The sequence below is a fragment of the Pieris rapae genome, chromosome 3 (genome assembly GCF_905147795.1).
Source record: "Pieris rapae chromosome 3, ilPieRapa1.1, whole genome shotgun sequence".
Lineage (NCBI taxonomy): Eukaryota > Metazoa > Arthropoda > Insecta > Lepidoptera > Pieridae > Pieris > Pieris rapae.
In genome coordinates this window covers 11,238,285-11,255,463 of record NC_059511.1, presented here as the reverse complement: position 1 = coordinate 11,255,463, position 17,179 = coordinate 11,238,285, and the positions used below count along the sequence as shown (strand labels likewise).

At 35.1% G+C, this 17,179-nt stretch overlaps 2 protein-coding genes across 2 annotated transcripts in view; both read right to left on the bottom strand.

The window, feature by feature from the left end:
* The window catches only part of LOC111002106, a 77,900-nt gene continuing 60,721 nt past the window's right edge, over nucleotides 1-17,179 (bottom strand). Inside the window, exons 4-17 of the mRNA XM_045634500.1 lie at nucleotides 16,826-16,957; nucleotides 15,306-15,487; nucleotides 14,973-15,112; nucleotides 14,625-14,761; nucleotides 11,724-11,909; nucleotides 7,640-7,780; nucleotides 7,335-7,473; nucleotides 6,898-7,098; nucleotides 5,658-5,814; nucleotides 4,380-4,572; nucleotides 3,741-3,911; nucleotides 3,167-3,332; nucleotides 2,573-2,688; nucleotides 1-2,303 (exon numbers count right to left, since the gene is read on the bottom strand). Coding sequence (XP_045490456.1) covers nucleotides 1,848-2,303; nucleotides 2,573-2,688; nucleotides 3,167-3,332; nucleotides 3,741-3,911; nucleotides 4,380-4,572; nucleotides 5,658-5,814; nucleotides 6,898-7,098; nucleotides 7,335-7,473; nucleotides 7,640-7,780; nucleotides 11,724-11,909; nucleotides 14,625-14,761; nucleotides 14,973-15,112; nucleotides 15,306-15,487; nucleotides 16,826-16,957 — 2,517 coding nt within the window. The 3' untranslated portion in view covers nucleotides 1-1,847. The remainder of the gene's footprint in view (nucleotides 2,304-2,572; nucleotides 2,689-3,166; nucleotides 3,333-3,740; nucleotides 3,912-4,379; nucleotides 4,573-5,657; nucleotides 5,815-6,897; nucleotides 7,099-7,334; nucleotides 7,474-7,639; nucleotides 7,781-11,723; nucleotides 11,910-14,624; nucleotides 14,762-14,972; nucleotides 15,113-15,305; nucleotides 15,488-16,825; nucleotides 16,958-17,179) is intronic.
* LOC111002104 (cilia- and flagella-associated protein 157) lies at nucleotides 12,182-14,139 on the bottom strand. Its single transcript, XM_022272213.2, has one exon. The coding sequence runs from the start codon at nucleotides 14,092-14,094 to the stop codon at nucleotides 12,220-12,222; it is 1,875 nt and encodes a 624-aa protein (XP_022127905.2). The 5' UTR covers nucleotides 14,095-14,139; the 3' UTR covers nucleotides 12,182-12,219.

Here is a 17,179-nt window from a genome sequence, read left to right as displayed (position 1 = left end):
TAAAAGAAACAATACATAACTTACATTCGGACATTGAGATATTGCTTTAGTGCATTTTACATTTAAATAAAGAATATTAATGTTTACATATCTTACGACTAGTGTGCTATTAAGCTGTAATTAAATTAAATGACTAGACATTCTGAGATCAAATCAGCTAATTGTACAAATCTTTCTATATTTGAATAATCTTAAGAAACTTAAGTATAATATGTAACAATATTTAAAGATAAAATCCCATTATACGAGATTTATGAAACATAATTTTATAATGATGAAAAAAATTCAAAGTAACAACATTATTGATAATTATATTTACCAATTCGTAACGCGTGTACCTACGATGGTTCTACGGATATGCTACCAACGTCCGTTACTTAAACGACAAATACAATTATTGCATACATTTATGGGTAATCTTATAAAAAATATTGTACATACCGGTAGCATATAACAATGCTTCATTAGATTTCATATATGATGCAGAAACTGAAGTTTAATATTTAATACAAAAGCCTCTACTTCCCATTAAAAGTATTTAAACAAAAATAATTATATCTAAATGAACAATATTAACTTAGCTATTTAATACGAACAATGACGTTTTGTTGTATTTGCAAAGTCATTAAATTTTGATAGAACGGACAATCGGAATTGTCAATTCGAGCGTAAGGGAATTATGAAAACAAATCGGCTTTACCGTTTAGTGTATGCCGTTATTTAGAATTTAACCTATAACAATTGAAACATTTGACAGATGGTAAAAAATGTTTTTCCCACGGATTTCGGAAATATTCCATGCGTTATTAAGTGATCCAATTTTTGTTAAGTAGCCGAATAAATTAATTTAGACGTATTGCACTACCCGAAAAGTCAGTCTTTCAAAAGAAATTTTCATATAAAATAATTTTATCGTTGAACGGTTATTTTATATAGGTTTATGATTAAGCGGAAAAAAATATGTTTAACCGTATTAGACACATTAGACACATATTTACGTATGTATAATCAGATAGCTATGTTAATGATTTGTATGAGTGATGATATGAGAGGTTCTATTCACAAGTTGGTCCTTAGTACAACTAATGGGTCTAAAGAATACTTTACCAGTTACCGAATATATTGCATAAGTCTTAAGAGCGTAAAGCAGAAATTGCACGTTTAAGAACTGTGGGTGTGCAAGAGAAATTACATCAGAAAGTTCTATTTACGAGTTTTCTATTGCTTTAAATAGTACTAAAATTAAACTATATTCGGTAGCTACAAGAAAAATATGTCCATCAGAATGTGATTATGGGAATGCAAAAGCTTATTTGTATTGTGGTCTATTCTAAATATTATTGGATTAGCTTTGAGCTCGCCGGGTTTACTCTATTTGTGTACGCAAACTCATTCTATATACAATACTAACACTATTTCAAAATATTGCATCCGATCAAACAGGATTATAGTGACGTTTAAACATTAGTTAAATATTTTATCTAATAGCTCTCTACAAGTTCGTACCCCAAGTTGTAAGATTTATTAAAGAAAAGTGCAACTATTTTAACTGCACGTCGATCAAAAGTGACATGTACATTAAATAATTTAAGTGATGTTTGTCAGGCATATCTGACGAAATAATCTCGACTTGTCTTTCTATAAGTATAAAAAATTAATAAAATCTATTTATTTACTTTTATTAAATTGAAACATGAGTGCATCAATCTAAGCTTAAAACATAAGAAAACAAATAAAGAGATACTTTTTTCAAAACAGAGAACTTGGGTCCGTATTCCAATAGGTGAAATGCCTCGCTTTGAACTCGATCTTCTAGATCTGTGTAAACTGGCTAAGAACCAGCCAGTTTACACTTCAAGGTCAAATTGATCCATTAAACGATTGCTGTCAGGCGAATCGTCAGCGAATTTGATTTCGTTGGACGAATCATCCGCAAATCTAATGTCATTAAAATCACTCCTCTTCAGTGTGCTGTCTTTTTCTCTGGTCTCCGTCACCCTTTTTAGCGTCGAGTCATCGGACTTCCTGTGAACCTTGGCCGGGGACATCAAGGTGAGTTCCTTCATCGGAATGTTGACGGGAATCTCGGATTTTTTCCTCTTATTCCTTTTGGGCAGTTTGGGGGAGTTCTGCAAATCACTGATGCTGAAGTTCAGAGGGTGAATGACGCTCCTGTCGAGCGCTTTGTGGATTTTGATGGACTCGTTCGAGCGATTCGTTGGGATTCTTTTCAGCGTGGACGGGTCTTCGGGTGACTCGGTGTTGCTGCCCGGATTCGGTCTCAGTTCTTTCGGGATCACTTCCTGAACAAAACAAAATTAAAATGAACTCAGCAATACTGTTTTTTATGAATATGTTCAATTCCAACTATTATATTAATCGTTACTAAAACCCATTAATCATGTGATTACTAATTGTTTAAATATTTCCGACACACAATTTCTTGATTTGGCAAATGTCAGTGCAGCTAAAAGATCTTCCTTAATGCTATCAATATAAATTAATTAATTATTTTCGTACATTAGTTAACTGTACAAGCTAACATAGTACTTCTTCCGAGTATAAAACTTACTTCGTAAATAGGAGCCTTGCTTTCATCCATCTCTCTGATGATGTCTCCCTCGTCCAGTGGCGGAATCCAGACGAGAAACGCCGGATCCATTCCTAAGTACGAACCGGGAACAGAACCTGGCACACAATAGAAATAGTATTTATAATAGAACTGGGACATAATCAGTTACAGAAATGGGAAATGAGTCTTATATGTCAACAGTCTTGCAGTTGAAAAAACTATTTTATAATGGAAATGGAATACAAAGCCGCAGACAGACAACGTAGTTCGACAAAATAATCAACATGATAGACCCAAATTGTGTGTTACCCTAGAGGGATTGTGGAACACACAATACTACACAATATTTACTTAAGTTCAATACCTACGGGACCGACAAATAATTATTTGTGTTTTTCAGTTTTAACCAACACAATTATACTTGTGGTTTCACAATATCAATCAAAACATTGATGTATACCCGATAAGGGTATACCTTTTTCTGTTTCTTCTTAAAATATTTTACTGAAAACTGTTAAGACACTTTTTTTATGTACACTTATTGAAATATTAATTGCACGAGAATTCATAGAAAACATTCCCATTTACATTTACCCGCATTATTGACTTCATAGTCGTAATAGTCAATCTCCATCTCGGGATGTGAGGTCAGACTCAAGTCCGATCTCAAGAGCCGTCGGTTGCAGTTCTCTTTCGTGTGCTTAGGGTTGTCGCGGATACGGGCGGACGAGACTCCGCTCAGTGCTGGGGAGTACCAGCCCTGGAATAAACAGACATTGAACACATCTAAATGGACGATATATAAACTCCGTTACATTAAAATAATAACAAATGGCATAAATTTTAAGTGATGCGATGGGCGGCCTTATCGCTAACAAGCGATCTCTTCCAGCCATATTTTCATACAACGTACATAACATACAATACACTAATAAAAAACACATCCACCTTTCTTCTTCTCCTTCGGTTTTAGGTTGGTTAAAAATTAAGTTTAATATACTCAAGTCTAGATAATTGCATAAAAATGTTATGCCTAGTCCTTTAGCAATATGCTTTTTACACAATTGAAAATTAAGGCCCCGATCTGACATTATTATCATATTTTTAATAATTTCTAATAAAGCTGTCAAAATGATCACAATTACAAAAACGACACAAGACCACTAACGTTAGTCAGCGTAGCGGCTGACGTGGAAGAGGCAACGCTCTGTACGTCCTTGTCCCACAAACTGTCGTGGTCTTTCTCGCTGTAGCTATCTCGCTCACTCACGCTCGTCACGCTCGTGTTCACTTCGGCTGTAATCGCTTCGCTCGTTGACGCTTGCGGGGGTGACGTCATCTGTCAAGTTGTCAATTGTCATTAGGTACGAAGTGACTATAAAAAATCTGTGGGGCTACAACCTTTTTAGGTCAGGACTTCACATTAATGTATCTGTTTCATAATTATTTATCAATATAATAGTTGATAATCCTAAACAAGTAGATAATCCTGTGCCTGACACACGACGTTGACTCGGTTTCCTCACGAGGTTTCTTTTCACCTTCACGTGCACAGCCAGACATCGAACCTACAACCTCATGGATGGGAGTCGCACGCTATAGCCCAACATTGCTTTTACGTGACCATTGTGAAAATTAAAATATATTTACAATAACTTAGGGCCTATTTTGTTTTTGAATATGAATTTTATTAATATATTGCCAATAATTGTCCAAAAATATCCTTTTGTGCCGTTGCATAGTACAATCTTTAGTTGATTAAGTCAACAGTATAGGTCAGATATTATGGGACGTTATAATTAATTACTTGTACAGAAGCATGCGACACGGTGTGTGAGCGTCGTAGCGGCGACTGTCTAACGCTTCCAGCGACAGGGGCGCTGCTCGCAGACACCTTCTCCGGTGTTACCGTGGCTTGAGAAGCCTGGCTCGCCCCGCTGCAAGCGCTCGTTACGCTGACCGCGTCTGCCTCCATGTCAGATGTAGCGTCGTCTTCGTCCCTGTAACGTAGATAAAAAAGGAATGCTTGCTATAATATTTTTTTTGGAATTATGTGAAAACGCACTTCTTGGTTCTTTGATTATTTTTCCAGTATTAATTGCATATTCAAAGGAATAACTTGATCTACACTTTTTTTGCAAAGATTTAAGAGAAAGTATTGTAATATTAAAATTTATTGAACATGTAATGTAAGAATGTCGTCGAAGAATCCCTTTGTCGAGCGTCTTGATCGCTTGGCGTTGCGTAGAGATGTAGATTTTCTCTGCATCTTCTACCGCATACATGCACCTAAGGTTCATCAGTGTGGCGTGAGGTGGAATATGAAATTCCTCTCGTATAACCTCGACGTCCATCATTCCACAACTGAGCGTTTATCAAGGCACTTTTTGCCACGCGTCACCATTTATTTATTCCATATTATGTGGAACCAGCCCACTGAAGAAGTATTTCCAATTCCAATTCAATACTTAGGGTTCTTCAAGAAAAGAGCGAATTGATTCTTAAAAGGCCTGCGGCAACGCTCTCGCGAGGCTTCGGGCAGAGTGTCTATGGGCGGCGGTATCACTTATCATCAGGTGAGCTTCCTGCCCGAATGCCCCCTATACTATAAAATAAGAAACAAAAGTATTGAAAATTGTCTTCCATTATAATATATTCTTTCAATTTTGTATCCTTCTTCAAACATACCTTGCGCATCAAACAGACCAAAAACACGTAAAAATTAGTACCAACAAATAACGTTAGCCAAATAAAGTTTATTAATTATTGTATAGAGAAAATTTCACTCCCCTCGATTTCTGACGTATTTTAAACCCTCATTAAGTGAGAAACAAGTTGAACGTGCACAAACAATGGGACCAACCGTCACTAATTACACTTCACTTGAGTGCAATAAGTGTTATATTTTGATGACTTTTTATTTGCCAGTTAATTATCACTTGGGGTAAGACAAAGAACCTTATGAATGCGGAATTGTGTTTCTTTGATTATCTGTAATCTCGTTACTGTTAACTAAATGAATTAAATTAAATAACTGTAAATCTTTGCGAAGGAAGAGTGCATCAATTTGGCACTTATAACAAACCTGTTTCCCGCGTGTCCCGAACCCCTATCGCAGTCTCTAAGCCTTGTGTGCCCCCTCCGGGGCAGCAACCGTCGCAAAGATACTCCGCCACCGACCACCTCACTCAGCAGGGTGCTTCGGGACCCAGAGGCCCCCATCTCCAGGGATGCTGAACATGCTGGAAACAACCCATCAAGTAAGAATAAAATAATATAACAAGAAGCGCTATTAATAGAATAAAATGCCACAAGGGGCCATGTGTTGAAAATCGAAGGCTAAAATTTCTTCTCGTCTTTAATTGTTCTTGCGAATACGATACATGCAGAAGACAGAAGTTCAAAAGTTATCGTCTATTATTAAATTGCATAAAATAATACTTTACTTTGACCTACATGATCATAAATTTCCATTATTCATTTAGTGCTTACAAATCTTTGTTTTTAATTTAGTTTATTATTATTAATTACTTAAGATGTCATATTATGGAACATGGTGTATTGGTTGCAGCTCCTTACAAACGTTGTGTAAAACAATAAACTTGGTGACTAAAAAGAGTGGCGGAGAGTTTTGTTGCCAGTTCTTCTATTCTGTTATACGCCCTTGATTTGAGAACTGCCAGTAAATGTAAAATTAGACGCATTTCATATATATTTTTTGGCGTTCATAGAGTACTTTGTGTTACCTATATGAATAAATGATTTTGAGTCGAATTTACATTATTTTTTAGTATAATTACGAACAAGAACCAAAAAATGCAGCAGGTAAATATACATATTAAAGTGAGTATGATTTGCTTTTTTAAAAGAGTACCGAGAGTTTTTAACGCCGGCTTTTTCTCTCGGCCTACACCCTCTGTCTTTGCCGATGAGTAGGGATGCCTACAAGTTTGAATTGATTGACGTGGAATAAGTGATACCTAGAAGATCTAATGTTCCAAAATAAACGTATTTTATTATTTTTAGTAATACTTCCTTAGTACGGTCATACTTTGTTCTGGATTTTGTTATTGACAAAGTTAAAACTTACAAATAATATCGTTGATTTGACCCGCTTATTCGAAACATCAATAATTCAATTTTGTAGATATTTTAGTCTGTGGTTTTATCAATTATCTGTGGTTTAATTCATTGGTAATCTAGATAACGAATATGCATTAATACCAAACATTCAACCGATCGGAGTTTTGATTACATTTTTTATTAATTTAATTACGTTTTTTTTTATTCGCCGTTGAATTAAGGCGTGTACAAAGAATATTTACCATCGCTATCAGTCAGCGATTCCTTATCAGCGGCGCGTTGGTAGGCTCTCGTGCGATGGGCGGAATGCAAAGCTAACAAAATGGCGGCCAAGGCAGCGAGCGCCGCTAACGCCGCAGCCGCCGCTCGCGCTCCGCCGCCTCCGCGCCACCACGCTACCGTAGCCACTGATGCCCACGCTGCTGACGCGTTGCGGATTGGCTCTGATGAACATTTATTATGTATAAATTCACGCTTCGTCTGTCTTTTTAACCTGAAATTACTGATATTCCTGAAGGACCATTAGTAGTTTTTTTTTTAGTAGTTTTAATTTTATTAATTATTATAATATATATTATTGTAAAAGAATTTAGTAAACATATTTGTTTATAGTATTAAAGAGTTTATATTTATTAATATTACATGTATATAGGATTGAGAGAATATATCATCCAATTACCACTCTGTGTAGCATGCGCCAAAAAGCCGCCCGCGCATCGTTCGCTCACATCGTTGGACCGTAGTTCGACGAGGATGTGTCTCCCACCTGTGATCTCCACCATGCCGCTGCTGTCTGTTGTCATTTCTACTTCACTGGACTGGTAAAAGTCAGAGTTATTAGTAAATTTTGTTGACATTTGTTTTTATGCTATATTTAGTTTTAATTGACAAAAATCACTTTGATTTTCTTCTAATATATTTCGGTTTAGATGAAGCACATATGGAATGTGTCACTTTATAGCCCTAAGTTTCAGGTAAACTTACCACAGCACTAGTATCGGGACCGTCCCATGAGGCTAAAAGGGGTGAGCCCAACGAGTCCCCGTCACGAGCCCTGAGGGACTGACCCGCACAAGGTAAGCGGACAGCCTCGAATCGCACCCGCACTGTTAACCCTTCTTCCGCCTGTAATATTGCCAAATGTATCACATCCTAATAGCGATCAATAATCAGATGTCCCTGGAGTTTACGACGATGTATACGTGCTGTTAAGTAAAGTCAGTAAAAGGTATTTTGATCGTGAATTTGATATTTTTAACATAAATCTGGAGTTGGTTAGACGAACTACTGCTTCTAATAAAAGAGTAATTTTACAGGCACGCAAACATAAACATTGCTTTCGTCAAATTGACATAAGCTTAAGAAAATTTAAATCATTAATGGCTGCGAATATACAACTTTTAAGTCGTAGGTTCGATCCCCGGTGCACTAATGGACTTTCATTCTATGTGTGCATTTAACAGGCACAGGAGGCTGATCTCCTCCTTCCCTATTAGATTGAATAGTGGTCATGAAACAGATACGATAGAAATAGAAGTCTGAGGCGAAGACCTAAAAAGGTTGTAGAATACTGTATACTGTACTGTAAAAATATTTTTAATACAAATATTTGAGTAGTTTATACTTTTTCAAAGTCAGCGTGACATGACATGATCATTTGACATAATGATGAGCTTAAAATGAAAGTATAAAAAGTTCGCTTTTGCAATTGCACTTTTTTATCTGACTGAATTAACGAAATTCCCAGTTTTACTTTATATTGTAATCCAAAAATCATTTTCATCGTTATTTTAATGATAATTGTTCTTGATAATGGTTTTTGTTGAATTCAGTTCAACTGTGGTTGATAATTTTAAATTATTTGTTCTTTTAATAAAACGGTAAATATTGAATCATATTTTTTTACATTTTCATTATTAAAAATACATCAATTAATTGGTTTAAACAGGCTCCTTTAAATATAATAAATGCTAGATGCCTCACGATGTGTTCCTTAATTGAAGAAGCAAATACTAATTACATTGAGAAAGAAATCCACAGCAGGGTTTGAACGCACGACTTTATTGTTGAAAATAGACTAACTCTTCCGGTATACGTTAGTATATATATATATATATATAGAACTCGTTAGATTATTGTATATAATTTCTTTAATAGTAGGTATTGTTGTATTTTCTAAGAGAGTTCATCTCAAATTGCTACGTAAACCGTACAACGCCCCGTCCATATACATACATTTGATAGTTAAAATAAATTTTAAGTAATTTTCATCGAGAGCAGAATATCCAACTAATACTAATTCATTAATCTTAAGTCTTTATCTTGAATCTCATCTTTCAAAGCTTACGTTTCCAATCTGAACCGGAATTTCGGTTGATCTGCTTTAAATAGCCAAGAGGATGTTTGTCAAGTCGAGCAAACTCGGCTCGGACGTGACTTCACTTGACAAAACATTTGTAGGTCGTAGCTTAAATACCTTGCAGTCTGTACTCAGAAAATAGCTTGTTTAGCTTACAGAATTACTAATGTCTTTGACACTGAGGTATCTTTTGAATATACAAATTTGAATGACATCTTTTGACATCTATATATAAGGATAGAAATAATAATTAACTTAATATATATAAATATACAGGATATTTGTCCGCGATGGACTCCTAAACTACTTAACCGATTTTAAATTAAATTGGCACACCGTGAGCAGTCTGGTCCAACTTAAGAGATAGGATAGCTCAGATCTTTAATTATAGTCGCAATTTTATTTTATTGCAACTTATTTGTCTATAATTAATTGGCAGTCACAATTATCTGTTCACTCCAAAAGATTAGATACTTTTCGACTGGTTTGAGTAAGTAATCAATAGATGGCACTGCTATGGAAAACCGACAAACGTGTCATATAAGCTACAATTCAATATCATCTTTACCTCGTGTTATTGAAGCTAAAGTATAAATTAAATTTATTTTGTGAAACGAAGAAGAAACGTGGTTCGCGAGGGCAGCTAGTTGTCTATATATTGTCAATCTTGCCATATTCCAGCGTTAATATACGTTTTACTAGAATAGGTTCTTTTCATGTAAAATACATAAATATTTCATTGTTTAAACTTTTGAATACGCTCACGAATTTATACGGAAATTTGTGCTAACAGTGGATATTCTATTCGAACATTTATATCTAAAAGGATGTCAACTAGTGCAATTTACGATTTCCCCGTTTCCCGGGAAAATTATTGAAAACCGGGTAAACTAAACGAGCCTGTATCGGAGTTATTACTCGGCGATGGAAAATCGGCAAGTTTTGATGGCTTTTAGCAACATTCAATATAACTTTCATTGCACCGTTTCAGAGTTGCCTGTTTACTAAATGAAATTTTAAAGTTTATCGGTTTTAAAATATATTGTGCTTGAATATGCAATTATTTTATGCTCAATTTTCTCTAACCTATATGTTTTGGGTGCTCGGTTACTGTTTTAGGCATGTGATAAGCAGTTCTTTTATTCAATTGCAGACATATCAATAGTACATGTAATGTATAATTTATTAAAATATAAAGGCTAACATATTTTTAAGGCGAAAAATGGGAAATTTAACGTGAAATGTCGCCGAAAGTTCTGATATATTTCACCGCACTTATCAAAAATGCATACGACAGGTAGTCGAGGTTTCCCAAGTTTATAAACAGGATAAAAAACTTAAAACATATAATATAGCATACTTCGATGAATAACTGGAACTTGAACTAAACTAAAGAAATATTTGTTTGTTGCCTTCAATCAGACGTATACGAAATTAACACAATGGTTTAATATCGGAGTCAGTATTGCGGCGTTGTCCGCTTACATGACCAAACTAAGTTATTGCTTGTAACTAACTTACGTCTGCAAGGTATAGTTCACATTGTGGGATGGGTTTATTGACTTATAAGCTTTATATGGCCTCCACACAACAATAGAGTTTGAAACGTTAACAACAATCTAGTTTTGAGTTTTAGATATGGCTTAAAGCGAAGTAAATAAAACTAGTTACTCTACAATATAGAAAACCCTTTCTGGTTGACCTTAGATTTCTTCACACATAATGTGGGACTCGAATCCAAGCCACCGAATTAAAATTTGGTTTGATTTAAAATGCAATACGAATTTGTTAAAGATATTTGTATAATAATTCGTTAAAAAATAAAATACATTTTTATTGATATTTTATCTGTATAAAAGTCATAGTTCTATTAGTAGAACTAGAGAGTAGAACGTTAAAAATTAAAAATGATAAATGGTCATATATATGTGCTCCTCTACGATTTCTCAACTTCTGACTTTGGTTGAAAATTTAAATCTAAAAAGTTGAAGCATACTCATTACAAGTTTACAGATGGTTTTAAAAGTTACATTTCAGTTTTAATGAAAGCTTTAATAATTACTTCAATAAATTACAATTTCACTGCTACCTTATCTATGTGAAATAGATTATAATATTTGTAGTTAAAAAAGCCTTACTGGCGCGGGGTACTTTAAATATTTTTTAAAGAAAAATTATTACTATTGATTTTTTTATTTTCATTTTATTTACATCGTTATATTAAAAGAAAAATGAATAACACAAAAATTATAAGGGATGCAAAATACAGCCTTATCACTAACAAGCGATCTCTTACAGGCAACCTTAGTAAGGACAAATAAATATTAATGGAGTAGGGCAGCGTGTTTAACAAGTTAATGGCAAAGCGATCCTAAACGAATTTCCTAAGAATGATTAGCTATGAGATGGTATTTCAAAGAAGCATCTAGGAGAGCATAATATACATGTAAGGACCTCAGAATTTGAATTCATTTTAAAGAGGGAGTGTAAGGAATGTTTTGATGAAAATTTTACTTTTTTTATCAAGGTCTTTAGACGATATAATAAATGCATTGATAGCGCTGAGTTATTAGTGATTATATGTTTATGATTATTGCTACGAATGGTCAACCGTTTAAATCTACTACAAAGTCTAACTGAAGTTCGAAGTAAGTTAGTAAGATACCTCTGTAATCATCTGAAAACATATATATCAATTATTTACATCACCTGTAGTAGCCAGAAAGATCTCGCCGGGCAGGCCCTGGCAGACCCCGCCAGTAGTCTGGCAATTGGTGCCAGGTGGAGTACACAGCCACACCGACACCGTGCACCGATCTCAGCTACCACCATTGAGGAATCACCTGCCCATGGGCGTGCAGAGCATTCGCAAGCCGCTAGTTCGACTGCTTGGCCCTGGAATAAAATCTAGGATACTTTCACGAATATAGAAGACTCTTAAAACCTACCGGATTTCAGAGGATATTTTGTAATAAACATAAATTCTTATAGAATGTGCAATGTTTTTTTCTCCTAAGAATTTCCTAAAATTACGTGAAAAATTCGGTTATTAAAACCTCATATGCTTTCAGAATTACACAGATCACTTTTATTTGAAAGATAATTTAATAAAAATAATATAAGAAAAAACTTGTTATTTATTGATTCAAAACGTTTTCCAATGATATTATAGCACTAATTACAATAAATAGATATTACACTATAACTATTCAGTTTTTTCGGTCTGTTCGTCAGCTGCCTGTTCATCTTGAGCACCTTCTTGGTCGGGTTTATCCCCCTCACCGGTTTCTTCACCTTCTACGTGTTCTCCTTCAACATGTTCCCCATGCATGTCATCTCCTTCCCTATGTTCTCCTTCCATCTCATCACCTTCCCTATGCTCGCCTTCAGCTTCTTCTCCTTCGAACACTACTGATTTCTTTTCTGCTGACAATCTTGCTTGTGATATAAAAGCAGCCTGTGAGTACTGTAGATCTTTTAATATCGACTTTTGAATCTCAATCTTGCTCTGCTCGAGTTTCTGGCCAATACTCATCTCACTTTCTGGTACCTCCTCAGCTTCAACACTTCCACTTACGGATGACTGCGACGACGTGACAAATGACGGCAGACTATCTTTTGGCACGAGTGGGACCGGTTCCGTAGACGGTGGAATCAGTTTCATACTTGGGATAGTCTTAATGCTGCTTAATGAAGCTGAAGTGACAGACATGGCTTCCGACGAGCGTTTCTCAGCTTTAATCGATTCTCCTGAAGCAGCAGAGAATACCGTTGGGATAGTCGCCTTCTTGGCCGCTGGTTTTGGCATAAATCCGAGGTCACCCTCTTCGTAAACTTTACCAAAAGAGGCTAAAGTGTCCATTGACTCCGCTCGTTGCATATCGTGATATTGAGATATAATATCTAGTAATCTTGCAAGCAACATTTGTCGATCCATAATTTCTCTCGAGGGATCTTTTGTCGCCCAATCGTCCAATTTGAGAGCAGCTTGAACAGCAACGGCAGCTTCAGATAATATTTTCTTTAATTTTTCACATTCTTTATATACTTTTGAAGCTTCTGCTGTAGCTTTATTTTGAGCAGACATCCTAGAGTGAAGGTTTTGCTCTAAAATTCTTACTTGTAGTGATAAGTTGTCGTTGTCTTTTGTTAATTTTTGTATTTTTTCTTGTAATAGTTCAAAATCAAAGCTTTTCTTTTCATAAAGACCCTTTTCTTTTTGCAAATCTTGAAAAGCTAACGTCAGTTGATCAATTACTTTGACTTGAATAACATTTTTATTAATAGCTTTATCTCTTTCTTCTTCAGCTAGTTCCTTTGCAACACGAGCTGCTCTTTCATTTTCTTTATACTTTTCATTTTGTTCTGCTATCTTTGCTTGAGTTGATAGAATGTTGTCTAACTCATTATTAATTGCTATATTCTCTCTTATTACTCTGTGAGTTGATGCAGCTATTCTCAGTTCCGTAGCATCTTGGAAATCTTGAGCAAGCTGCAGGAGGCGACCTTCCATTTCTTTTTTCAGCTTGTCTTTACCAATAACAAACTTTTTTTCTGCATCATAGATAACTCGTTTGTATTTCATTTCCTGGTCTTTAAAGTCTTGTTCTTGTTTATCAAACTTCCTCATCAAATCATCCCGTATTGCACGAAATTCCTCCAAAGTATTAAGTTTACCAGCTAAAAGCTTATTTTCCGATGTTAATTGGTCTTTCATAATGGTGAAATTTCGCTCCAACTCATTAACAGTTTCTTTAAATTGAGCTGTCTCTATTTCTCTCGTCTCTTCTAATCCCTTTACTTTTTCTTTTAATTCGTTATTTTCCTCGTTTTTGTTGTTAAGAGTTTTTTTCAGGTAAGCGATAATATCAGCTCTGTCTTCGTCCAGTTTGTCGTAGGCTTTTTGAAGCTCCTCATTACGCTGTTCATATTCATCTACAGCAGTTCTAAGCCTTGCAATCTTACGATTACAGTCTGTAACCTGAAGTTCTAGGAATGTTCGCTCCACTTCAGTAAATCCACCTCCACCACCTCCTGATGGTTTTCCATCCTCTTTGCCTTTATCCTTTTTTGGAGCCATTACTTTGTAAAATATATTATGAAATAAATATTAAATGTGTATGTATTAAGAGAACGTTGACAGTAAAATATTGATTAAACACAAGCAGGTAACTAACCAATGTTGCTATGGTTACAGCGCTTCTATGTCACTGTCGTGTCAACACACTTGGTGCGCGTTTAAGGTTTTATTTATTTATTTTTTGGAGCCATTACTTTGTAAAATATATTATGAAATAAATATTAAATGTGTATGTATTAAGAGAACGTTGACAGTAAAATATTGATTAAACACAAGCAGGTAACTAAGCAATGTTGCTATGGTTACAGCGCTTCTATGTCACTGTCGTGTCAACACACTTGGTGCGCGTTTAAAGGTTTTATTTAACTTTGATTGTACGATTGTAAAAATAAACACATTCCTGAAATCCTGGGTGAAAAAGAGACTGGTTTTGACTTTCGAATATTAATTACAAAATACTTTATTTCTGTTTAAACCCGTTCTAACCACTTTTTGTCTGTACCACACCCAAAGTATGTGTTAATTTATACCTCACAATACTTGGCCCCATAGGCGGGTGGGGGAGAATCGCAGAAGCGGTGTCTGCTACGCGTTCGAGTAGAGCAATGTTCAGGCGCAGGACACGCAGACCACGGAGACCATTCTCCCCAACCACCAGCTCCTCCCTCTTTAACAAGTGTTGTGGAGATTATCAACTAAGCTACGTAACCAAGTTGTTTTTTTAAGTATCGTTTCTTTAATTTTTAGTCATTCAAAAAATGCATAAGTATATTAGCCAACTTAAATAGGGATTCTTTTCGACCATTTTAGCAAGATAAGCAATACTGCTAATATCGGATATTATGAATCAGTTTATATTGCCTACTAATCGAATATACCTGATAGAGGTAAAGTTGGTAAGCAGTCCATGCGCACATCGGCGACGGCCCCGGTAACAGCTTGCGACACATACACGAAGCAATATTCCGGGTATTTCTCACTGAACAGACGACAGTCGAATGAAGCTGTGTGCTGCCCCCTGCCAAAATAATTAACTTAACTGAATTGATCACAGAACATTGAAAAGATAAATAATAATTGTTGAGATTTTGCTACTTTCTCCTGATAATATAAACGATCTACGATATCTTATCTACGATAGCTTTACGATATCGTATCGTAACGTATGAATTATAAGTAGTAAGAATAGTCAACTAAGTTTAAATAAGCACCTCCGAACTCTCCGTTCTGCAACATATCGCAGTCTGTCCGAACTGTCTCTCCCGAAAACTCGCACCCTATCAGATCCATCCAGCACACACTCGGGATACTGGAACAAGACTCTCACTCCATCTCCGCAGGGGAACACGGACCCGCCGTGAACGTTAAGTACGAATTGGTCAGACCAGTCCGCCTGAAACAAGTACAGACATTGCAGAATTTTATATGTGTCCTTTCATTTATAATATCTAGTGTTTAATTTAATCAATTGCAATTGAAAGCTGTAATTATTAACTACATCTAATGTTAAATATAAATATCATTAGTATCAACTTTAGCAAACACAGTTAAAGAGGTTGGGCGCTATTTCTCATAAATACAGAATTTGTTACGTTTTCGTACAAATATACAAAAAAACATTGTAGCCGTTTAGTCTATATCAACCACAGAGCCTGGAGCACTAAAGACTCAAATTATTAAGATAAAAGTAAGGCAATAATTTATCAAATTCTTTATTGGAAACAAGGAAATAACGTGTACTAGACATGGGTCTGGAGATATGTCAAAGTGTACCAAAACCCCTTTCAAAGTTCGATTTAACAAGTTCAATGAAGTGACGAAGTTAAAATGAGTTAGTTATATGGTACGGGAATCCATTAAAATTATGAGGGTACTTGAAAGCTATCTTCAAGATAAGACGAGAAATTACTTATTAATTATTAAGAGGTTCAACCTATAAAAACTGTAGAACATTTTTTAAATAGGTCAAATATAGTTTATATAGTGAAATATTTATTTATTAGTATCGATATTGTTTAGACAAAATATAATACAAGACAGAGCTTTGGTCAAATAAGTTTTACATGTATTATGTATTATTCTTTGCCAGAAACTAGAATTCAAATCAATTTCAATCTTCGTTAAAATTTTGTTTAGTAGTTTCAATCCCAATTAATGAGATTACATGAAATAGTCTAATCTAATAATCTAAATAGAGGATGTGCTGTTCAATTGTATCAACCATTTAGTGTAGTCGAACGGCAACGTAAATAAACAAAACTCATCAAACAGTTGTAAATAAATAGCGGGTTTGCCTTTAGAATATTGAAAGGGTACTTCAAATAAATAGCCACAGGTTTATGGCTTTTTTATGACGAAAAGGTGAGCAGAGGCATAAACAGGTGTCGATTGAGCAGTTTTATTGAGCACTTCGCATTTTTGCAAATTGGGCTTTAAAATGTGCATTAAATAAATGCTATAATAGAATTTAATGACTTTAATTGGTAAACTTTACAATCTCAACATAGTAATGTTAGTAAACAAGGAGGAACATGGGCGTATGAAGAATACTACATTTAATTATTTTTCTTAACAATTTGGTAGATCACAATGGTAACAAAATTCATTAAATTTATTCAAAAACCATGTACAAGGCGAAATAGTACAGGTCTTCTCTTATGAAGACGAAGTACCAGATTATGTGTAAATTTTTTAGACAAAGTTTTTAACATTACAAGTTTATATACTTTACCTTTACAAAAGCTAGAGCTAAGTCTTGGGGACCAGCAGCAGCGGCAGGTCGCAAAGTGAGCGCATAGTCTCCAGCCTGGCCGAACAGTTCACAGCGAAGCGTCATGGTGCGTCGACCAGGGAACCCATACATCTATAACATACTCATCAATCACTTATACAGCTCCTAACAGGTGAATAGATAATTATGCCATGGAAATAAGAAAATAGGTGTCAGCTATCTGTAATCTTATCATAGACAAAGGTTGAAATGATCTATAGTCCAGTCCTGGCGCCAACCAACCAAGAATAGTATATTTTATCTTAATAAATATAGCAAACATGTAGTATGTATGATAGGAAAAAATAGATAAAA

Bases quoted from the DNA above. Each gene is read 5' to 3' on its own strand.
- LOC111002104 (XM_022272213.2), bottom strand. From the start codon at position 14,094: ATGGCTCCAAAAAAGGATAAAGGCAAAGAGGATGGAAAACCATCAGGA.